The 25,181-nt window shown below is 38.1% G+C and overlaps 1 protein-coding gene across 2 annotated transcripts in view; it reads left to right on the forward strand.

Moving 5' to 3' along the window:
• Positions 1-3,894: 3,894 nt before the first annotated feature.
• LOC128667018 (uncharacterized) overlaps positions 3,895-25,181 on the forward strand; it is an 80,643-nt gene continuing 59,356 nt past the window's right edge. The window contains exons 1-8 of one of the 2 annotated variants that reach the window (XM_053721877.1): positions 3,895-3,951; positions 7,853-8,014; positions 14,077-14,262; positions 20,015-20,161; positions 20,624-20,758; positions 23,541-23,700; positions 24,530-24,633; positions 24,769-24,882. In XM_053721877.1, coding sequence (XP_053577852.1) covers positions 7,916-8,014; positions 14,077-14,262; positions 20,015-20,161; positions 20,624-20,758; positions 23,541-23,700; positions 24,530-24,633; positions 24,769-24,882 — 945 coding nt within the window. In that variant the 5' untranslated portion in view covers positions 3,895-3,951; positions 7,853-7,915. The remainder of the gene's footprint in view (positions 3,952-7,852; positions 8,015-14,076; positions 14,263-20,014; positions 20,162-20,623; positions 20,759-23,540; positions 23,701-24,529; positions 24,634-24,768; positions 24,883-25,181) is intronic. The other variant, XM_053721878.1, reaches the window with a different exon arrangement.

A 25,181-nucleotide genomic window follows, 5' to 3' on the forward strand; every position in this document is an offset into this window, starting at 1 on the left:
TGTGTAGAGACAGTCAGATGCTGAGGTAGGTAGTACAGTGTGTAGAGAGACAGTCAGATGCTGAGGTAGGTAGTACAAGTTTGTAGAGAGACAGTCAGATGCTGAGTTAGGTAGTACAAGTGTGTAGAGAGACAGTCAGATTCTGAGGTAGGTAGCACAAGTGTATAGAGAGACAATCAGATGCTGAGGTAGGCAGTACAAGTGTGCAGAGAAACAGTCAGATGCTGAAGTAGGTAGCACAGTGTGTAGAGAGACAGTCAGATGCTGAGTTAGGTATTACAAGTGTGTAGAGAGACAGTCAGATGCTGAGGTAGGTAGTACATGTGTGTAGAGACAGTCAGATGCTGAGGTAGGTAGTACAGTGTGTAGAGAGACAGTCAGATGCTGAGGTAGGTAGCACAGTGTGTAGAGAGACAGTCAGATGCTGAGTTAGGTAGTACAAGTGTGTAGAGAGACAGTCAGATGCTGAGGTAGGTAGTACACGTGTGTAGAGACAGTCAGATGCTGAGGTAGGTAGTACAGTGTGTAGAGAGACAGTCAGATGCTGAGTTAGGTAGTACAAGTGTGTAGAGAGACAGTCAGATTCTGAGGTAGGTAGTACAAGTGTGTAGAGAGACAGTCAGATGCTGAGGTAGGTAGTACAAGTGTGTAGAGACAGTCAGATGCTGAGGTAGGTAGTACAGTGTGTAGAGACAGTCAGATGCTGAGGTAGGTAGTACAGTGTGTAGAGAGACAGTCAGATGCTGAGTTAGGTAGTACAAGTGTGTAGAGACAGTCAGATGCTGAGGTAGGTAGTACAGTGTGTAGAGACAGTCAGATGCTGAGGTAGGTAGTACAAGTGTGTAGAGACAGTCAGATTCTGAGTTAGGTAGTACAAGTGTGTAGAGAGACAGTCAGATGCTGAGGTAGGTAGTACAAGTGTGTAGAGAGACAGTCAGATGCTGAGTTAGGTAGTACAAGTGTGTAGAGAGACAGTCAGATGCTGAGGTAGGCAGTACAAGTGTGCAGAGAAACAGTCAGATGCTGAAGTAGGTAGCACAGTGTGTGGAGAGACAGTCAGATGCTGAGGTATGTAGTACAAGTGTGTAGAGAGACAGTCAGATGCTGAGGTAGGTAGTAAAAGTGTGTAGAGACAGTCATATGCTGAGTTAGGTAGTACAAGTGTGTAGAGAGACAGTCAGATGCTGAGGTAGGTAGTACAAGTGTGTAGAGAGACAGTCAGATGCTGAGGTAGGTAGTACAAGTGTGTAGAGACAGTCAGATGCTGAGTTAGGTAGTACAAGTGTGTAGAGAGACAGTCAGATGCTGAGGTAGGTAGTACAGTGTGTAGAGAGACAGTCAGATGCTGAGTTAGGTAGTAAAAGTGTGTAGAGACAGTCATATGCTGAGTTAGGTAGTACAAGTGTGTAGAGAGACAGTCAGATGCTGAGGTAGGTAGTACAAGTGTGTAGAGAGACAGTCAGATGCTGAGGTAGGTAGTACAAGTGTGTAGAGACAGTCAGATGCTGAGTTAGGTAGTACAAGTGTGTAGAGAGACAGTCAGATGCTGAGGTAGGTAGTACAGTGTGTAGAGACAGTCAGATGCTGAGGTAGGTAGTACAGTGTGTAGAGAGACAGTCAGATGCTGAGTTAGGTAGTACAAGTGTGTAGAGACAGTCAGATGCTGAGTTAGGTAGTACAGTGTGTAGAGACAGTCAGATGCTGAGGTAGGTAGTACAAGTGTGTAGAGACAGTCAGATGCTGAGGTAGGTAGTACAGTGTGTAGAGAGACAGTCAGATGCTGAGGTAGGTAGTACAAGTGTGTAGAGAGACAGTCAGATGCTGAGGTAAGTAGTACAAGTGTGTAGAGACAGTCAGATGCTGAGGTAGGTAGTACAAGTGTGTAGAGAGACAGTCAGATGCTGAGGTAGGTAGTACAAGTGTGTAGAGACTAGAGAGACAGTCAGATGCTGAGTTAGGTGGTACAAGTGTGTAGAGAGACAGTCAGATGCTGAGTTAGGTAGTACAAGTGTGTAGAGAGACAGTCAGATGCTGAGGTAGGCAGTACAAGTGTGCAGAGAAACAGTCAGATGCTGAAGTAGGTAGCACAGTGTGTGGAGAGACAGTCAGATGCTGAGGTATGTAGTACAAGTGTGTAGAGAGACAGTCAGATGCTGAGGTAGGTAGTAAAAGTGTGTAGAGACAGTCATATGCTGAGTTAGGTAGTACAAGTGTGTAGAGAGACAGTCAGATGCTGAGGTAGGTAGTACAAGTGTGTAGAGAGACAGTCAGATGCTGAGGTAGGTAGTACAAGTGTGTAGAGACAGTCAGATGCTGAGTTAGGTAGTACAAGTGTGTAGAGAGACAGTCAGATGCTGAGGTAGGTAGTACAGTGTGTAGAGAGACAGTCAGATGCTGAGTTAGGTAGTAAAAGTGTGTAGAGACAGTCATATGCTGAGTTAGGTAGTACAAGTGTGTAGAGAGACAGTCAGATGCTGAGGTAGGTAGTACAAGTGTGTAGAGAGACAGTCAGATGCTGAGGTAGGTAGTACAAGTGTGTAGAGACAGTCAGATGCTGAGTTAGGTAGTACAAGTGTGTAGAGAGACAGTCAGATGCTGAGGTAGGTAGTACAGTGTGTAGAGACAGTCAGATGCTGAGGTAGGTAGTACAGTGTGTAGAGAGACAGTCAGATGCTGAGTTAGGTAGTACAAGTGTGTAGAGACAGTCAGATGCTGAGTTAGGTAGTACAGTGTGTAGAGACAGTCAGATGCTGAGGTAGGTAGTACAAGTGTGTAGAGACAGTCAGATGCTGAGGTAGGTAGTACAGTGTGTAGAGAGACAGTCAGATGCTGAGGTAGGTAGTACAAGTGTGTAGAGAGACAGTCAGATGCTGAGGTAAGTAGTACAAGTGTGTAGAGACAGTCAGATGCTGAGGTAGGTAGTACAAGTGTGTAGAGAGACAGTCAGATGCTGAGGTAGGTAGTACAAGTGTGTAGAGACTAGAGAGACAGTCAGATGCTGAGTTAGGTGGTACAAGTGTGTAGAGACAGTCAGATTCTGAGTTAGGTAGTACAAGTGTGTAGAGAGACAGTCAGATGCTGAGGTAGGTAGTACAAGTGTGTAGAGACAGTCAGATGCTGAGGTAGGTAGTACAGTGTGTAGAGACAGTCAGATGCTGAGGTAGGTAGTACAGTGTGTAGAGACAGTCAGATGCTGAGTTAGGTAGTACAAGTGTGTAGAGAGACAGTCAGATGCTGAGGTAGGTAGTACAGTGTGTAGAGAGACAGTTCGATGCTGAGATAGGTAGTACAAGTGTATAGAGACAGATGCTGAGGTAGGTAGTACACTGTGTATAGAGACAGATGCTAAGGTAGGAAGTACACTGTGTATAGAGACAGATGCTAAGGTAGGAAGTACACTGTGTATAGAGACAGATGCTGAGGTAGGTAGTACACTGTGTATAGAGATAGATGCTGAGGTAGGTAGTACACTGTGTATAGAGACAGATGCTGAGGTAGGTAGTACAGTGTATAGAGAGACAGGGCTTGTAGATAGAAGCGTAGAGGCAAGTGTTTGAAGAGACATACAGGGAAACGTGTAGAGACAGAGATTTTGATGAGAGATGCTGCAGAGACGTTCAGCTGTATGTAGAGAGAAAGTGAAATGCTGGGACAACAGTGTGATATAGAAGATTGGGATATGACTTATGGCACAACCTGGGCAAGTGAGTAGGGGGCAGTCAGAGCTTGGGTTGAGAGACTGCCAGGACAAGTAGACAGAGATATACACAATATGCTCAGCACCTTTTGTTACCAGCAATAATCTCTCACGCCCCTGCTAACCATTGTACTAGAGATAATGTGCTGCTGAACTGTCCCCTCCCCCTCCCTGTGTATGTATCTGTGTGATGGGGCGGGACAGTTAAGGGAAGAGGAAATAGGCTTGCGGGCCAAAGCCTGGGAGACTGCACGGTACTGATGTGTGTACTGTGTATGAATGTAAACACTATGTGTGTAATCAGCAGTATGTATTATGTATGTGTGTAATTAGCAGTATGTATAATGTATGTGTGTAATCAGCGGTATGTATGTAATCAGCAGTATCTATAATGTGTGTGTAATCAGCAGTATGTATGTAATCACCAGTATGTATATTGTATGTGTGCAATCAGCAGTATGTATGTATAATGTATGTGTGTAATCAGCAGTATGTATAATGTATGTGTGTAATCAGCAGTATGTATTTAATCACCAGTATGTATAATCTATGTAATCAACAGTATGTATAATCTATGTAATCAGCAGTATGTATGTTATCACCAGTATGTATAATGTATGTGTGTAATCAGCAGTATGTATAATTTATGTGTGCAATCAGCAGTATGTATAATGTATGTGTGTAATCACCAGTATGTATGTTTGTAATCAGCAGTATGTATAATGTATGTGTGCAATCAGCAGTATGTATAATGTATGTGTGTAATCACCAGTATGTATAATGTATGTGTGCAATCAGCAGTATGTATGTAATCACCAGTATGTATAATGTATGTGTGCAATCAGCAGTATGTATGTATAATGTATGTGTGCAATCACCAGTATGTATGTGTGTAATCACCAGTATGTATGTGTGTAATCAGCAGTATGTATGTAATCACCAGTATGTATATTGTATGTGTGTAATCAGCAGCATGTATGTATAATGTATGTGTGCAATCAGCAGTATGCATGTGTGCAATCACCAGTATGCATGTGTGCAATCACCAGTATGTATGTGTGTAATCAGCAGTATGTATGTAATCACCAGTATGTATATTGTATGTGTGCAATCAGCAGTATGTATGTATAATGTATGTGTGTAATCAGCAGTATTTATAATGTATGTGTGTAATCAGCAGTATGTATTTAATCGCCAGTATGTATAATCTATGTAATCACCAGTATGTATAATCTATGTAATCAGCAGTATGTATGTTATCAGCAGTATGTATAATGTATGTGTGTAATCAGCAGTATGTATAATGTATGTGTGCAATCAGCAGTATGTATAATGTATGTGTGTAATCACCAGTATGTATGTTTGTAATCAGCAGTATGTGTGTAATCACCAGTATGTATAATGTATGTGTGCAATCAGCAGTATGTATGTAATCACCAGTATGTATAATGTATGTGTGTAATCAGCAGCATGTATGTATAATGTATGTGTGCAATCAGCAGTATGGATGTGTGTAATCAGCAGTATGTATAATGTATGTATGTATGTGAAGTATGTATAATGTATGTGTGTAATCACCAGTATGTATAATGTATGTGTGTAATCACCAGTATGTATACTGTATGTGTGTAATCAGCAGTATGTATATTGTATGTGTGTGCAGCCTTAGGTCGTATAGTAAACTGTGTGTACTGTATGTGATTAGGATGTATGTGTATACAGTATACTGTATGTGTGTGTAATCTTATACCTATGTATATGTGTGCAACCTTACAGCTATGTATGTGTATATACTGTATATATCTGCAGCCTTACACCTATGTATGTGTGCAGCCTTACACCTTTGTATGTGTATATACTGTATGTATGTGCAGCCTTACACCTATGTATGTGTATATATACTGTATTTGCGTGCAGCCTTACACCCATGTGTGTGTATATATACTGTATTTGTGTGCAGCCTTACACTTATGTATGTGTATATACTGTATGTGTGTGTGCAGCCTTACACCTATGTATGTGTATATACTGTATGTCTGTGCAGCCTTACACCTATGTATGTGTATATACTGTATGTTTGTGCAGCCTTACACCTATGTATGTGTATATACTGTATGTGTGTGCAGCCTTACACCTATGTATGTGTATATACTGTATGTCTGTGCAGCCTTACACCTATGTATGTGTATATGTGTGCAGCCTTACACCTATGTATGTGTATATACTGTATGTGTGTGTGCAGCCTTACACCTATGTATGTGTATATACTGTGTGTGTGTGCGCAGCCTTACACCTATGTATGTGTATATACTGTATGTGTGTGCAGCCTTACACCTATGTATGTGTATATACTGTATGTGTGTGTGCAGCCTTACACCTATGTATGTGTATATACTGTATGTGTGTGTGCAGCCTTACACCTATGTATGTGTATATACTGTATGTGTGTGTGCAGCCTTACACCTATGTATGTGTATATACTGTATGTGTGTGTGCAGCCTTACACCTATGTATGTGTATATACTGTATGTGTGTGTGCAGCCTTACACCTATGTATGTGTATATACTGTATGTGTGTGTGCAGCCTTACACCTATGTATGTGTATATACTGTATGTGTGTGTGCAGCCTTACACCTATGTATGTGTATATACTGTATGTGTGTGTGCAGCCTTACACCTATGTATGTGTATATACTGTATGTGTGTGCAGCCTTACACCTATGTATGTGTATATACTGTATGTATGTACAGCCTTACACTTATGTATGTGTATATACTGTATGTGTGTGCAACCTTACACCTATGTATGTGTATATACTGTATGTCTGTGCAGCCTTACACTTATGTATGTGTATATACTGTATGTCTGTGCAGCCTTACACCTATGTATGTGTATATACTGTATGTGTGTGCAGCCTTACACTTATGTATGTGTATATACTGTATGTGTGTGCAGCCTTACACTTATGTATGTGTATATACTGTGTGTGTGCAGCCTTACACTTATGTATGTGTATATACTGTATGTGTGTGCAGCCTTACACTTATGTATGTGTATATACTGTGTGTGTGCAGCCTTACACTTATGTATGTGTATATACTGTATGTGTGTGCAGCCTTACACTTATGTATGTGTATATACTGTGTGTGTGCAGCCTTACACTTATGTATGTGTATATACTGTATGTGTGTGCAGCCTTACACCTATTTATGTGTATATACTGTATGTGTGTGCAGCCTTACACCTATGTATGTGTATATACTGTATGTGTCTGTGCAGCCTTACACCTATGTATGTGTATATACTGTATGTGTGTGCAGCCTTACACCTATGTATGTACTGTATGTGTGTGTGCAGCCTTACACCTATGTATGTATATATACTGTAGGTGTGTGCAGCCTTACACCTATATATGTGTGTATATACTGTATGTGTAGCCTTATGCCTATGTGTGTGTGTAGAATTACACCTGTGTCTATACTGTATATTTCCATGCAGCCCTACACCTGCATGTGTATACTGTGAGTGTGCATGCAGTCTTAATCTTGTGTGTATGTTGTGTGTGTGCACAGCCCTACATCTGTATGCATATTGTGTGTGCGCTCTTGCAGCTTTACGCCTGTCTGCTTATGCTGGTGGTGTACATGCATGCATGACTCTATTATATATTTACTTTTCTATTAGAGTGCTGATTCCTTGATTATCATAACCAATACAAATCAGTAACTGTAACCATTTTGTTTCCACTAAGGGATTTAACCTTTTCATTGCGATTAACACAATGAAATTAATGGTTTTAATCGCTACTGTATAACATACACACAGCAGTAATTTAACTCCTTGATTGTCAGACACACATGCAGACATACATGGAGTAAAATTAGAGGTCAACATTCTGTCATCTTTTACACCAAAGGGGTTAATGTGGACTTCATATTTGACACCTTACCAATCTTTTATATATAATACTTCCTAATTTCAATGAATGTATATTTTCCACTTTTTTATGAAATTACATATGTTGTATATACGTATTTAAACATTTTTTGTGTCATAGATATGTACAGAAGACTGTGCACATTAATATATTTTATATATGTCTGTTTATTGTTGTTTTTTTTAGCTAACCTTTTGCCCTCTCCTTTCTGTACAGTTTCAATAGAATATCGCACACTCCCCACACTTGAAGATCTATTTACACCCTTGGGTAATAAACATGAGCCCAATGTTAGAGAGGAAAGGAGTGCATTGCTTTGCTGTCCAAAATGGAGAAAAGCCTAAGAAAAGGGGCAGACCACTGGGGTGTATAAGTAAGGTGAGAATGGTATTTTAAAGGGATAGAAAAAATGATTCAATGTTTCTGTCCATAGTTGCATTAAATGAACATTGTAGCCTATGTTTTTTTCTTTCTCTCATCTAAAAATGGGTATATCAAAATGTGTTCCAAAAAACAAAACCTATGTTCCTTTACTGAGTCAACTAGTATTTTCTAGCCATACTTCCAGAGGTGTGTTCCTCTCCAATAATAAAGTAGATGCATGTGTCCTTTTTCAGCCAGTGAGGATTATTACAAAATACAAAACTAATACTGCAGTGATAGTTTCAATTTAAATAAAAACATTCCGTTTAACATATTTATTTTTTTTCAGGAAAAAAAAAAATATTTTGGAGATTTCATGAGATTAAAATGTTTAATTATGTGTAGTTAAACTATTTATTTTGTCCCATTTTCCTGTAATTTAACTTAAAAATTGTTGGTTTTCTGAATTCCACTGAGTTTGTATAAAGTAATGGGCGCCGCCATGTTAAAACTTAAGTTCCCCCTTATCTACCTTTCCTGATGAGAACAATTAGGAACAGACAATTACAAATTGGTAAGGGAACCAAAAAAGAAAAGGGTTTTACTAGCACTCATTCCTAATTAGTAGTTATTTAAAAATTATTAATTTTTATTAAGTTTATGTTAAAACAAGGACCACCTTGGTAAAGTACCCAAACATAAAACTGAACACCTAGCCCCCCTGTTTCCTGGCCGATAGTAGCTCCCTCGGCTTCAGGTGTCAGGGACAGCGTTAAAACCAACAAATAGTGCACCTAAAGTGTGCTTACTAAGAGCACAAACGCGTTTCGGCTGTATTATTCAGCCTTTTTCAATGTTAATTTATCACAAAGTCACTTTGACAGAAATAGGAATAAAAAAACAATTTATCAAGGCTCCACACCCTGTGGTCATTGTAAAACCTGTCAATTTATGAGTAAAAAGGAATTTATCACTGACAGATTTTTAAAAAAATGGAAAATTAAAACACACATTAACTGTCAGAGTGATAATGTCATTTACTGTTTATCATGCTCGTGTAATTTGATATACACAGGCATGACAACTCGTAAATTAAGTACAAGAATAACAGAACATCTATGTAACATACGTAATGCCCAGAAAGATGGTAAAAAAAAATAACCAGTGTGGCTAGACACTTTTTATCACACCACGCAGGCAAAACTACATCTTTCAAATGTTGGGGCATTGAAAGAGTTAAGCCAGGGATCAGAGGTGGGAACACCGAGAATATTCTGTTACAAAAAGAAACAGGCTGGATATTCAAATTAAATTCAGTCATGCCACATGGAATGAACGAAGCGAATAATTATTGGGTATTCCTTTAATCCAAGAAATACATCTCTTATATAGTGAATCTCTGTGAAATTTCTTCATTGTATATTCCCTGATAAGCAAACCTTTATGGTTGTAAATACTAGGGAACCACACTCAAAGATGGGTAATCATGATGACTTACAGAGATCGGATGCATACAAGTGTCTTATCCCTGTAGCCATCTATTCTTGCCAATTTTGAATTTAAATACAATGTAATATATTCTAAATCCTAAGTGCCGCCCGTAGTGCAGTTTTAAATAATTTCTAACATCACTGTATATGCAATGGGTATTCAGACAATAATTATTGTCTGTTATGAATATAACTATCGTTGACTATATACCACATATAATATACTACACATCATGCTCCTCATACTCAGTGCATATGTATTTTCATACTAATGCAACATAATGATCCACATCATTTTTGGAGATTTGATGTAGAAGTCCTAAATCAGATGGTAAATATATAGAATGTGTATATGTCATTTATAAGAGAATTTAAAATGAATAATTTTTTGAGCTGCTGAATTACTCTTAATGTAGATTCCAATGAAACATATCATAAACAATTTAATTGTGATATGTAGGAGACATATGATGACGAGTGTGATTACATTACACAGTGCAATAAATAACACGGATGTATAATCTTTACACTTAGCACGAAGATATAATAAAATCGCCGAAAAGTCAGGCGACCTGATCACACATAAATTATATTAATGATCAAATACAGTGTCTCTCTATATGTTTATTTCTTTGAAATATTGGATGATACAGGGTTTAAAACATAAAGTTTAAGTAATTCGCTCTCTGAAATTCATGAATCATTGGTGTTGAAATTCATACGGTTAATCCAATCAGTCCATAGCCGGTTCTCACGCCTACCGCACACAGACTCTCATTGGCTGTTAATAGGGCGTCTCACGAGAAAGGAATGGGATTGGTTGGAAAACCTACAACAATCACTACTTAAGAGGGTGGCACCGGGGCCTCGGCTTGACATATCACATTGAAAAAGGCTGAATAATACAGCCGAAACGCGTTTGTGCTCTTAGTAAGCACACTTTAGGTGCACTATTTGTTGGTTTTAACGCTGTCCCTAGTCCCTGACACCTGAAGCCGAGGGAGCTACTATCGGCCAGGAAACAGGGGGGCTAGGTGTTCAGTTTTATGTTTGGGTACTTTACCAAGGTGGTCCTTGTTTTAACATAAACTTAATAAAAATTAATAATTTTTAAATAACTACTAATTAGGAATGAGTGCTAGTAAAACCCTTTTCTTTTCTTTTTTGGTTCCCTTACCAATTTGTAATTGTATGTTTAATATTAGGGTTAGCACCGGAAGTAATATTCTATTATTCCTAACTTACTATATCTAGTGCCAGTTTCTCTATTTCTTTGTTATCAACAATTAGGAACAGACAATTAAAGAGACTGTCCAAACAAGGCTGTGTGGAACATAGGGTTATCTAAATAAGAATATTTTTTAGTTGTGCCATTTTTTATTTATTTTTAATGGAGCGGTCTATCACAGTGACATTAAGGTTAGGTTTCTTGGCATCCAATAATGTTGTTTTATGTGTGAGTAGCTATTTAAAGGTGGTGGCTGATTTAATTATGTCTGGAATGAGTGGCTGACTCTAAAATGTTAAATGTTTTTTAAGAAACGTATAAATCCAGCACGTTCCAGTTATTTAGTGGTATAGCTCCCTGGCAATTGACCACATAATACATAAATAAGGGTGCGGATCCTAAGACAAATAAGAAGATTTTTTTAAAAACTATTTAAATGGACAGTAGTCATTCATTTTCATTTAAAGGGACACTGAACTCAATTTTTTTTCTTTCGTGATTTAGATAGAGCATGCAATTTTAAGCAACTTTCTAATTTACTCCTATTAAATTTTCTTCATTCTCTTGGTATCTTTATTTGAAATGCAAGAATGTAAGTTTAGATGCCGGCCCATTTTTGGTAAACAACCTGGGTTGTTCTTGCTGATTGGTGGATACATTCATCCACCAATAAACAAGAGCTGTCCAGGGTCTGAACCAAAAATTGTCTCCTTAGCTTAGATGCCTTCCTTTTCAAATAAAGATAGCAAGAGAATGAAGAAAAATTGATTATAGGCGTAAATTAGAAAGTTGCTTAACATTGCATGCTCTATCTGAATCATGAAAGAAAAAAATTGGGTTCAGTGTCCATTTAACTGCATGTAATAAACACTGCTATAAAGAAGAATATGCACAGAAACTGACATAAAAATCCAGTATAAAATCTTTTAAAAACTTTCTTAGAAGCTCCCAATTTAGCACTGTTGATGAGGTTAGGCTGGAACACCCACTGAAAGGGACTGAGAGAAAACCATCCCACTTGACTGCATATGAAAAGACCCATTTTACAAACGGAAGCAATCTGAAGTCTGTATACATCAGTATACATTTAAAACTTTGGGGCTCAGTTAGGAGTCTGCAAATCAGCACAGTGTTATTTAAAAATAAACAAAACTATACATTGTTACTAAAACACTCCCAGATAGGCTATATAAATGAATCGTCTACAAAAATGTATGCAAAGAAAAATCAAGTGTATAATGTCGCTTTTAAAGGCTAAAAAATGCTGGCTCCTAGGTAGAAAGAGATCAGCCTTCACATATATCATGTTATCCTTGTAAAATGGCAGGGGTAAATGATAAAGCTACCCTTCTTTACTAGATATCCTAAGCATGGATACCATTTTAATAATAAATTCCTCAAAATCATTTTTAAAAGCTAATAGTCCTTAGATAGCAAGTTCTACAGCTGAAATTTACTTTCTTCCTTCCATAAAGGCCCATAATAGTAGAAAAATTAGATGCTCTCATTCCTTAGAGCATGTAATTTTAAGGCTATCGACCCTGCAATGCTGTATGTTTAACCCCCTGCCAAGGGATTAAACACACAGTTGAAGTACTGCTTGAGACCCTCAGAGCACTGCTGGTTCTCCAGTAACCTCCACTGATCAAATCGGCAGTGCTAGTCGATAGTCTTAAAATTGCATGTTCTAACGAATTAGAGCATAAAATATTTTGACTATTAGGGGACTTTAAAGACAGACTAAGTGCTAGTGCTAGATATATTAGAAAAAAATGAAGTTCTGTTAGTTTAAATATTGAAGAAATAAGTATAAAGTTGTAGTTTTGTTTAGTTTTTTTCTTACAAGTAATGGATGCCATCATGTTGTGACTGCAGATACTTATATATGTCATAGCAGAAAATGCAGCATGTCTGCCGAAAGAGCGGGCGGAACACATGCAGGAACTGTTAGCACTTTAACTTTTCAGTTCTGCTCCACATTACGTTGTTCTATTCAAACAGCACTATGCTCTGGCAGCACTGTGTAAGTTTTCCTTAACACAGTGCAGCCAGAGCAAAATGCTGTTTAAAGAGAACAGTCAAATACAGAGCAGCGCCACAAAGCAGCAGTGGATTGATTGATGACTGGTTCTCAGGGATTTTTTTAACTCCACCGTCTATCCTTTCCCGGTCTGCAAAACTAACTCCTGCATCTTTTTTTATTACTACATTTTTACCTTATAATTGCAACGTTGTATAGTTAAAACGTATGTAGAGGTCCCTTAGACTAAGGACATAACCATTAAACATAATACCATGTGCAGGAGTTCATCGGAGTGAAGCAGCTGGGGCCATGCTCAGACCAACTAATCACAGAACATCTAACTGCAGACCAACTAATCAATAACGAGATTTGTTGACAAATATTTTCGTAATCGACTATATATAGATTATATCAATTAGCTGTTGCAGCTCTAATTGTGTGTGCTAACCCAAAGCGATCTGATCTGTGAATGTTCATCACTTTTTTCACAGTGTGAACACTAAGATGGTGGCTCCCAATTTGAAAATGCGGAGCTTCTTTAATCTCCATCTGCAGCAATCCATTGCCCGCATTTACCATTGCACACGAGCGCTCCTGTGCAACCCTGCCCAGGCACAGCTAATCACATGCAAGCAGGAGCTGTCAATCTCCCGGTCGGAAGAGACTGTTGAGGTTGAAATTCTCCACCTAAGTGGTGGTCTGATGACCGCTGCTTGGTAAATCCTGACTACAGGTTCTCTTGTACGAACCTGCAGTCGAAGTTTATAGAAGGGCTTGATAAATCCTGACTACAGGTTCTCTTGTACGAACCTGCAGTCGAAGTTTATAGAAGGGCTTGATAAATCCTGACTACAGGTTCTCTTGTACGAACCTGCAGTCGAAGTTTATAGAAGGGCTTGATAAATCCTGACTACAGGTTCTCTTGTACGAACCTGCAGTCGAAGTTTATAGAAGGGCTTGATAAATCGAGCCTTTATTTACCTTTATAAAAACAGAACAACGTTTCGGGGGAAACACCTTTAGTCATGAACATGAGTAAGGGTGTTTGACCCGAAACGTTGTTCTGTTTTTATTTTTTGCAACCCATGTGAATGGAATAAAAGAAGGTTATGGAGACTAAAACTGGTACTGCTGTATTCTTGCATTCACCCCTCATAGCGTGCACGCACCTTGGGACATCTGTGCTGGATATTGGCTCTATTTGGGCCCATCCCCAACATAGTGGCCTATCTGCCCTATATAATGCATACATCAAAAAATGCATAATTCCAGACAAAGAATGATTTAGTGACAATATTACTATGAAATATTATTGATTTATTTATTCTTACCACAGATTAAAAAAGATGTTAAAATACCATTTATAAATCCAGACGGAACAAAGAGAGGCAGAGGAAGACCCCGAAAAATTGACCACGCAGCGGTGAAAGTCGGGAATTTGAAAAAAATTTTGAAGGAGGAAAGTTGGAAACCAAAGGCAGGTTATGGGAGTGGAAGAGAATTTATCAATGGAGAGAATGTGGTAAGCAAACACATGAAGGAGGGTGGTTATGGGGAAATCGGAAGATGGAGAATTTGAGGACAGTAAGCAAGATTTAAAGGGGCACTAAACTCAGTATTAAATTTTCATGATTCAGATAGAGCATACAGTTTTAAGAGAATTTCCCATTTACTTTCATTACTGCTGAAATTGAGTCTTTTTATATGCACACTAAGGGGCACGTGCATACATATACTAGTCTGTGATTGGCTGGTGGTTGTCACATGATAGAGGGGGGCAACATTGTCAGAAACAAATCACCTGCTTATTTAAAATTCAGAGGAAGTGTTATTGCATTGTCTTTTTTATTATAAACTTGCTAATTATGCATTTCTACTGTATTTAATGGTCGTGAGTTGGCGGTGGATTAGAAGGGTGATGGGGGGGGCATTACATTTTGTCAAGTTAAAGGGTTAGAAATGTATTCCCATTTGAACCTATTTAAACTATATTATTATCATGACTATTATAAATGCAACAAAATGAAAGTTGTTTATTTTAAAAATTACGCATTTACATACCTTATTTTTAAAGATTAAACTATCATGAAATGAGCAGTAATGACCGCCCCTAAAATGAGGCATGGCTCATGCAAATTCAGCATCCGCCCCCTATTCAATGGTGAAGCGTCTGGGTCCCTTAATTTCAATAACCTAAGCTGGGAGCTGTGCAAGACTTTACAGCTGCTTTTGTCCAAGTTTAACCCAGCACTAAGGAGAGCAGCGTGTGTGCTACAATTATTCCCTGCCTGTGATTTATTGCATCTGTGCTTCAGACGAGGAAAACAGCGGCAGTGTGAAACTTGCTGTCGGGCTTATCTCCCCCTCTCTATTGCTGTGTTTGCTTGATTAGTGAGGGGTAGATGAGCCCAACAGCTTAAATAAACAGAGTGCTCAACCTCCCCGATGTGTTTAATGTCTGAAGGACAGATGCACTAAATCCTAAGGGCTAGATTTATCAAAGCCATTCTCCTATAATTCCGTCCAAAATAGCGCATACGAACTGATCGTCATATTCAGCAAAGCACTCTGCGCCTATAATTGCGCAAATCTGAAAGAAACTTCTTCGCACTTCGCTTGCATTCACCTAGGCACATGGGTGCAGCAATATACATTAGTAATAGGCGTAACTTAACAGCCCTACCTACAACTATTACGCACAGTTTCTTATTTATCATTGCTTGGCGCCGATAGGGAACTGAAATTTCAGCTTCAATTGCGTGTTGTATATTTCGACATACAGACTGAGGCGAACACCATTATAATACATGCTTTTACATCTTGTGATGCAGTACTTTCTTCTTTTAACTAATTTTTCAAAGGCTCAGCACCAAGAAGAGACTGTTGCCAGAAATTTGCGCTTCCACAGGCGCATATGGTACCAACAGTTTTATTTATATATATATATATATATATATATATATATATATATATATATATATATATATATATATTTATTTATTTTTATGATCTTAAAGGTATATGAAACCCAAATTTGTTGTTTCACGATTTAGAAAGAGCATGCAATTTTAAACAACTTTCTAATTTACTTTTACTATCTAATTTGCTTCATTCTCTTTATATCCTTTGCTGAAAAGCATATCTAGATAGGCTCAGTAGCTGCTGATTGGTGGCTGCACATAGATGCCTCGTGTAATTGGCTCAGCCATGTGCATTGATATTTATTCAACAAAGGATATCTAAAGAATGAATCAAATTAGATAATAGAAGTAAATTGGAATGTTGTTTAAAATTGTATTGTCTACCTGAATCATAAAAGAAAAAAATTGGGTTTAGTGTCCCTTTAAATTATCAAACAGCACAGAAACATTATCTAACATAAATATAAGCTAAATAGTTACCTAAAAAATGTTTTTTTAATAATCAAAACATGGCGGCGTAAATATTTATAGGGATGTACTGTGATAAATAGGGAGTAAATGCTTTTTCTGACAGGCGAAATTTATCATTATTACGCCCCAGCTCGCCTGCGCAATGTAACGTCTATTTTTTTGATGAATTAAGGCGCACATGTGCGCTTCTCCGGAGGTGAGCTGGGGCGCAGTTACAGGCGAAGCACATACAGAGTTCGCCTAGCCTTTTATAAATCTAGCCCTAAATGTCATCTCCTCCTCTCATTGCCTGTGTGAAGCTGCCCTCCAAGTGATGCTCATGGAATTATTTGTACTCAGTGAGTTTGTTGATGCCGGTTTCTGAAATGCTGTGAAACAAATCTGTCAGGTGGCTACAGATACCGCTCTAGCTGGTGAGAAATATGCTCCTGCCTCCTCTCCGTAGACTGCTGAAAGCGCTGCTGGAGACAGGGCGGCGAGTCTGCGCATGCATTGTCAATACAAATAGTTTAATTGCGCATGCGGGCCGCCATGATGTTTCTACCTAGGCAGAACATCGTAACAGGCTCTATAATAATGAGTAGAAAATGGGTTTGGCACAGAACTACTTTTTCAATAAAAATGACAAGAAATAGAAAGAAAACTGTACAAAGGTACCAATTACAAATTGCTTTATTATATAAAGAAGTTTGGAATTAGTTGAAAATGTTTTTTGGGTTTACTATCCCTTTTAAAAGGGACATTATTGTGTAAAATAGCTTTTTCCTTAATGTATTTCCAGTGACTTGTTATACCAGCTGCAGAGTATATAGAATGTATGAGAAATTGCATTTTCAGGTTTATTTGTGTATATGAAATTGCTGGTTTTGTGCTTTGAAATCACAACCTATAACAATGGGTTGAGCTTGCAGATAACATAATGAAATCTCATTTTATCACTCTGTGTACGCACACACATGCGTCCTTATCTTATATCTGTTTGTAAACCAAAGCCCAATACTTACACCCCACCGAGAGTGTAATTTCTTCTGCTGACTGTGTTTACATTGCCTGTCAATAGCTTGGACTTTAAAGCAGAAACTTTCAGTATAGGTGGGGATACCACAGGCTAAATCAGATGTTTCAAACATCAAAATAAAGGTAAAGGATATACTTGTAAACTCTTTAATACAACCCAGCAGGTAAAATGGATGATTGGGAACAAATTAAAGGGGAGAATTTTTTTTTTTTTTTTGGGGGGGGGGAGTAAACTGTCCCTTTAGAGGAGAATTGTAATGGGCAAAACAAAAGTGATATTATGGAATTATAAAAAGGAAGCGCGTAGGGACGAGGAGAACAGCGGGGGAGCAAAATACCTTATAAGAGGCATATTGTAAAATGTTAGGGAAACCTGGTAAGTAGGTTGTGAAGAATATAGCTGTATTAAAGGACAAATGCATAATAAAAAAAACTATGTAATAGACCATACTCTGAATTTTAAATTATAGTAGATTTTTTGTCTGACAAATGTCAAAGTTGCTTCCATTTTCCCCTCCCCCTGTATCAAGTGACAACTATCAGCCAATCACACAAAAGTATATAGAGTAAATTACTGCACATGCTCAGTAGGAAAGTGGCAGCCATCAGCCAATTAAACACTCTTATGTATACACTGAACTTTTGCACATGCTCAGAAGTAGCTGGAAGCTGGAAGAATATGTGGCTATAAAAAGACTGGGCACAAATTGATGTGGGAAGTACATTAGAAAGTTGTTTAAATTGGATTTTCTAGCATGTAATTATGTAAGTTTAGTTTTTACTGTCCCTTTTTAATGGGGGTTTGTGATGACTTTGAAACTAACTAACGAAATGCGTAAGAGCTTTCAAAGCGTCCTTGCATTTTTTTGTTTGTTTTTCATTTTAATGTGCACAGAAGTTTTTATTTAAATTAAATGGACAGTCTAGAATTTGTATTGTTTAAAAATATAGCTAATCCCTTTATTACCCATTCCCCAGTTTTCCCTAACCATCACAGTTATATTAATATACTTTTTACCTCTGTGATTACCTTGTATCTAAGCCTCTGCAGACTTCCCCCTTATCTCAGTTCTTTTGACAGACTTGCATTTTAGCCAATTAGTGCTGACTCGTAAATAACTACAGGAGTAAGCACAATGTTATCTATATGGCACACATGAACTAGCGCTGTCTAGCTGTAAAAAAAACTGTCAAAATGCACTGAGATAAGAGGCGGCCTTCAAGGGCTAGGAAATTAGCATATGAGCCTACCTAGGCTTAGCTTTCAACAAAGAGTATCAAGGGAGAAAAGCAAATTTGATGATAAAAGTAAATTGGAAAGTTGTTTATAATTGCAAGCCCTATCTGAATCATAAAATTGTAATTTTGACTAGACTGTCCCATTAAGTTAGCAGAGTGGTCCTGCTTAGTGTCCGTCGGACTCTGCTAAATTATGGGTGTTGTAGTTCAGTGCTTCTCAGCCATTTTGTAGCCCCTACAGGCATAAATGTTTGCCCTAAATACCCCAGATACAATATGTGAGTGGCGATCATATATACCTCAGAATATGAGAAATTGGTATCAGATATATGTTTCTGTTTTCAGGAATTTATTTAAAAATCCAGTTTTTCTCAATGCTAATGTAACAAATTTTCTAAAATATAAGAGCACTTTACCTTGTGATATTTTATTGTGGGCCTATATGTGGTATATGTCCCTGTGACGCTCTTTCACAGTGCTATACACTTTCCCTGTGACACATTTTATATCAGCAGTTCTCAAATTTACTAACCAATCAGATTCTAAAGGTTTTCCTCAGTCACTGACTAAGCAGGTGACCAGCCCTGGCAGGGAAATACAAGCTGGTCTATTATGGTTGCTTCATTGTAGAAACGGGAAACACTGTTTTTTGTAATTAAAGGGACAGTATAGTCAAAATTAAACTTTCATGATTCAGACATAGCATATCATTTTATACAACTTTCCAATTTCCTTCTATTTACTTTGTTCTCTTGGTATCCTTTGAAAAGCATACATAGGTAGGTTTAGGAGCAGCAATGCACTACTGGAAGCTAGATGCACTTATATGCCTCTTGTCATAGACTCCCAGAAGTGCATTGCTGCTCTTTCAACAAAGGATATCGAGACAAGGAAGAAAAGTTGATAGTAAAATATAATTGATTTTACCCTTGGGCTTACTCGCTGCATTGTGACTTGCTTCAAACATCGACAATTGTTCTCGTTCACCCCTTCATCCTCTAACCAAAAGCTAAAGTTTTGTTTATACAAATCTTCAATATTTACAATAAAATCTCTAGTTGAGCTTAAATTAATCCCATTAAAAGGTGACCCATTTAACACAAGCAATCGTATACCTGAATTCTGTTTCTAGACAGAAATGTATCTAAACCATTTTTAAATGTATCCAAGGTATTAACATTCACTACCTCCTTAGGTAATGAGTTCTACATTTTGCTCATATTGTACCAATCACTATTTTTCTGTTTAATAACATATGTTTTAAAGGAACACTCAAGTCCAAAATTAAACTTTAATGATTCAGATAGAACATGGAATTTTAACAACTTTCCCATTTACTTCCATTAATAAAAGGTGCACAGTCTTTTTATATTTATACTTTTTGAGTCACCAGCTCCTACTGAGCATGTGCAAGAATTCACAGAATATACGTATATGCATTTGTGATTGGCTGATGGCTGTGTCACATGGTATAGGGGGAGTGGACTTTGAAATTTGTCAGAGAAAAAAATCCACTACTCATTTGAAGTCCAGACTAAGTGTTATTGCATTGTCTTGTTATCATGTATTTGTTAGGAACGTATATCTACTTTATTTACTGGTCCTTTTAACTTCTTTCTTTTTAAGAAGGTGAATATTCCCGGGTTTCCAAAATTAAAGCAGCTCTATGTATTGATTTCTCCCACTGACATCAAGACGGAACATGTTGTTGTGAAAAAAAAGGGGCCAGGTAGACCCCGGAAGTTACCCAATGTGGAAAGACCGCCTGGTGGGGTAAGTTGTTTTTTTATTTTTTTTTTATTTTTTTATTTCTTCTTTTTACCTTTTTCTGTTTTCTCAATTTGCTCTCTCTCTTTTTGTTCCACTTAGAATTCAATTTAAAGGGCCATTTTAGTGAACATGCCCTAATTTGTTAGACAATGCTGTGTCGCTAGTAGTAAAATTCCATGGCCTATGTGATTAAGCCTTGCAAAGGGGTTAAAAACCATATTGTTAAAATACTGCTCTAGAGCCATATATAGCTGCTGTTCCTGAACGGAAACGGCCAGTGACCAGTGTCACTACAACTGCTGATGGGGTCACTGGCTGTGTCTACTCGCTAGTTCTCTGTGGCTGCCGAGTGGTACTTTTAAGTATAACGGTTTAGCCAAGTTGACTGATGTTTTTGGTCTATCAAAATTGTAAGACCTCAGCATCACTCTGTCGCCAAGTTCTTAAATAATTTGTCTCCCACAGCTCTCAGTTAAACCACATCTTCCTTTTATCTGTAAGTGGAAGATGAGGAACCATTCCGGGCAAGTTGCTCATGGGTGTGGTCTGGAAAAGCAAAAAGATGAGCAGGGAACAAACGCCCAAAATAAAGAATGCTCGGTATGTCTCTCAATCTGTCCTCTCTCTCTCTTATTGTCTCTTTCTTCCTCTCTCTCTGTATCTCCTGATCTCTAGTTCTTAAAAAAAATATGAAACCCAAAAATGTTGTGATTCAGACAGATTATACAATTTAAAAATGTTTCCAATTTACTTATATTATGAAATTTGCTTTGTTCCCATGATATTTTGTGTTGAAGAGATTCCTAGGTAGGGATTTGGAGAACTATATGGCAGCAAATAGCGCTGCCATCTAGTGCTCTTGCATTCTAGTAGTGCTGCCATCTAGTGCTCTTGCATTCTAGTAGTGCTGCCATCTAGTGCTCTTGCATTCTAGTAGTGCTGCCATCTAGTGCTCTTGCATTCTAGTAATGCTGCCATCTAGTGCTCTTGGATTCTAGTAGTGCTGCCATCTAGTGCTCTTGCATTCTAGTAGTGCTGCCGTCTAGTGCTCTTGCATTCTAGTAGTGCAGCCATCTAGTGCTCTTGCATTCTAGTAGTGCTGCCATCTAGTGCCCTTGCATTCTAGTAGTGCTGCCATCTAGTGCTCTTGCATTCTAGTAATGCTGCCATCTAGTGCTCTTGCATTCTAGTAGTGCTGCCATCTAGTGCTCTTGCATTCTAGTAGTGCTGCCATCTAGTGCTCTTGCATTCTAGTAGTCCTGCCATCTAGTGCCCTTGCATTCTAGTAGTGCTGCCATCTAGTGCTCTTGCATTCTAGTAATGCTGCCATCTAGTGCTCTTGCATTCTAGTAGTGCTGCCATCTAGTGCTCTTGCATTCTAGTAGTGCTGCCATCTAGTGCTCTTGCATTCTAGTAGTGCTGCCGTCTAGTGCTCTTGCATTCTAGTAGTGCTGCCGTCTAGTGCTCTTGCATTCTAGTAGTGCTGCCGTCTAGTGCTCTTGCATTCTAGTAGTGCTGCCGTCTAGTGCTCTTGCAAAAGGATAACATTCTTGCAAAACTGCTGCCATATAGTGCTCCAGAAATGGTCCGGCTCCTAAGCTTTACATCCCTGCTTTTCAACAAGATACCAAGAGAACGAAGAAAATTTGATAATTGAAGTAAATTAGAAAGTTTTTTTTTTTTTTTTTAATGGAATGCTTAAAGTGAAGGTAAACTTTGGTGAATGAAAGCTGTTTTTTTTAAAAATACTATTAAAAACAGGGGCACTTTCATTCATTAAAGTTTACAAAGCAGCCGTTTTGATTAAAAACGTACCTTTTTTTTTCTTTTCACAGCCAGAGCAGCTTCCCCCTCCTGGAAATCCTCTCTTCACACGTCAACAATGACTAATCCGGCTTCCTCCAATCAAGGCTTTCCCCCCAGGGTGGTCATTGCCTGTGATTGGAGGAAGCCGGATTAGTCATTGCTGATGTGTGAAGAGAGGATTTCCAGGAGGGGGAAGCTGCTCTGGCTGTGAATAGAAAAAAAGATAAGTTTTTAAAGTTTTTAATCAAAACGGCTGCTTTGTAAACTTTGAATGAAAGGACCCCTGTTTATAATAGTATTTTTAAAAAACGGACTTTCAATTATCAAAGTTTACCTTCACTTTAATCCTGAAAGAAAATGTTTGGGTTTCATATCCATTTAAACAGACAAAATGTTTAGCAAAAAAATGGAAATGTTATGCTCTAGTGAATTATGTCATTTTAAGACCTGCGACCCTGCACTACTGCCAAGGGATTAAACATACAGTATAAAGGCTCCTCTGGACCTCCAAAGCACTGTTGGTCCTGAGCAGAAACCACCGTTAATCTAATCAGCAGCGCTAGTCGCACAACTCCAAATGTGTAACTAGTGCTGCTGATTGGATCAGCGTCAGTTTCTGCTCCAGACCAGCAGTGCTCCGTGGTTCCCTTTTTGGGGGGGATTAAACACACAGTAGTGTAAAGTCGATAGTCTTAAAATAACATACTCTAACTCAGTGCTTGATGAATATGTTCAAAAATTAGGAGCCAGTAAGAATATTTAGGAGCCAGTCATATTTTTTAGGAGCCAGACAGTTGCATTTGTATATAGATATATGGAGAATAACCCAAAAAGTTAGGAGCCAGGGGTAAAATTCTAGGAGCCAGTGGCTCCCAGGCTCCTGGGTTTGTCGAGACCTGCTCTAACTAATTGGCGCATGTAATCTTTTCAGTGTTATGGCCCTTTAATTAATAAGAATCTATATTTGAATGAACAAATTGTAACATGTCAGTGCTGATTCTCAATGCCTTACATTTGTAAATTGAGTTAAAGGGATACGAAAGTCAAAATTAAATTTGCATGATTTAGATAGAGCTTGTCATTTTAAGACACTTGTAAATTCAATTCTATCTTCAAATGTGCTTCGTTCTTTTAGTATCCCTTGTTAAAAAATGAATGCGCACTTATTCTACACTAGTGGGAGCTGCTGCTAATTAGTGCCTGCACACATTTGTCTCTTGTGATTGGCTAACTAGATATTTTCAGCTTCCTGTCAGTAGTGCAATGCTGTCCTTTCAACAATGGATAACAAGAGAATGAAGACAATTTGATATTAGAATTAAATTTGAAAGTTGTTTAAAATTGTATGTTCTATCTGAAACATAAGAGAACATTTTGGGGTTTACTATTCCTTTTTAAATTTAAAAATATACAAAAAGAAAAAGAAACATATTTGATTTGTTAAAAGAAAAAATCATTATGTGAGGTTGTTAAAACCATAGTTAATCTTTAGAAACTTTATATATATATATATATATATATATATAGATGAGGAGCAGATTTGGAAATGTATAAATCCTCTGTCTGTATATCACAGGGAAGCCAATCTAAGGATTTACCCACAAGTCCTGTCACTAAGTGGGGCAGATGGAATACAGAGGTGGCGTCACAGAAGCGGCCATCATATGACCAGGCAGTGCAACATGAAAACCAAGAAGAGGAAAAGCCACACGTAGGGGCTGTAAAGGAATTGCCAGGTGAGAGATGGACATATGAACGTATTTTTTTATATAGATATTCCTGTAGTGAAGGGAAGAAAACAATGTTTTTATGTTTGTGATGCATTGCACAGTCTAATAGGCAGTTATTCCTTTAAAGGGACATGAAACCCAAACGTTTTCTTTCACGATTCAGAAAGATCATACAATTTTAAACAATTGTCAAATTTACTTCTATTATCAGAATTGCTTCATTCTCTTGGTATCCTTTGCTGAAGGAGCAGCAATGCACTACTAGGAGCAAGCTAAACACATCGGGTGAGCCAATGACGAGACATGTATGTGCAGCCACCAATCGGCAGCTAGCTCCCAGTAGTGCATTGCTGCCTCTGAGCCTACCTGCTTTTCAACAAAGGATACCAAGAGAACAAAGCACATTCGATAATAGAAGCAAAATGGAAAGTTGTTTAAAGGTACAGTTTACTATAACATTTTTATTATTTGAAATAGTTCATTTTGCCTGTTGTGTTCCCACTTATACTGAAAATATGAGCAACAACTGTTTTCTTTGTAGACATGCTATGTAAAGAGGAGCAAATAGCACTGATTTATTTACCAGTATGGGTTAGGAAGGGGAGAGAAATGTTGTGTCTGAAGTAGATTGTTGTGTTTATTCACAACCCTAACCCCCTCAGATATAATTAACATTTCAATACCTAACAGAGATATCATTATCAGGTCCTGCTTTACTTGCAGGCTCAGACCATTTTTATGGGCATGTCACAGAGAACAATAAAAGAAGGCTGTTTATATGCGCCACTGTAGTAAAAGTCATATTTACCATTTTATTTATTTATTTTTCAAAAAGGAACCAAGGCATACAAAAAAACAATGAAGATTAAACACTTGAAAGCAGTAAAGCTGGCAAAACTGAAAAAGGATAAAAAAGAAAAGAAAACGTGGAAAACAAAGGTGAAAGGGAGAGCAAGGGTGGGAAAAAAGATACGCTGGGACACAGACAAAAGAGGGGAAGCTTGTGTATGTTTGAGAGAATGGCGTTGATTATAAAATATACTTTACTAGAAAATATCTTCACTTTCTTTCAAGAAATCAAATGGGCTGGGCCCTTCCACTTCCAAAAATGGCAGTGCTGTCATTTTGCAAAAGAAGGGACGTGGTAGACCTAAGAAAATTCCAGATGGGGAGAGGAAGCCTGGTCAGGTAATGTTCTATGTGTGTGTCTTGTTCATGCGGAGGTCTCTTCCCCCACCCAATTAAATTCAGTCTGATATATCCTATATAAACCAAAGACAAACAAAATACAGATGATCAGAGTCCCATATATTAAAGTGTATGAAGTCTTGGATATAGATGATCTGTTGGAAAAAAAAGCTTGAAAAAGCTATGTTTGAATAGTGAAACGTACGTCGAAGGTTCAGTAACCACATCGGCTGAAGGGTGGGACTCAGCATGGTGGATATCGGTCTTAAGTTATAGGACTGTTACATGCTAGATTGTTA

This window comes from Bombina bombina, chromosome 7 (genome assembly GCF_027579735.1).
Source record: "Bombina bombina isolate aBomBom1 chromosome 7, aBomBom1.pri, whole genome shotgun sequence".
NCBI classification, from domain to species: domain Eukaryota; kingdom Metazoa; phylum Chordata; class Amphibia; order Anura; family Bombinatoridae; genus Bombina; species Bombina bombina.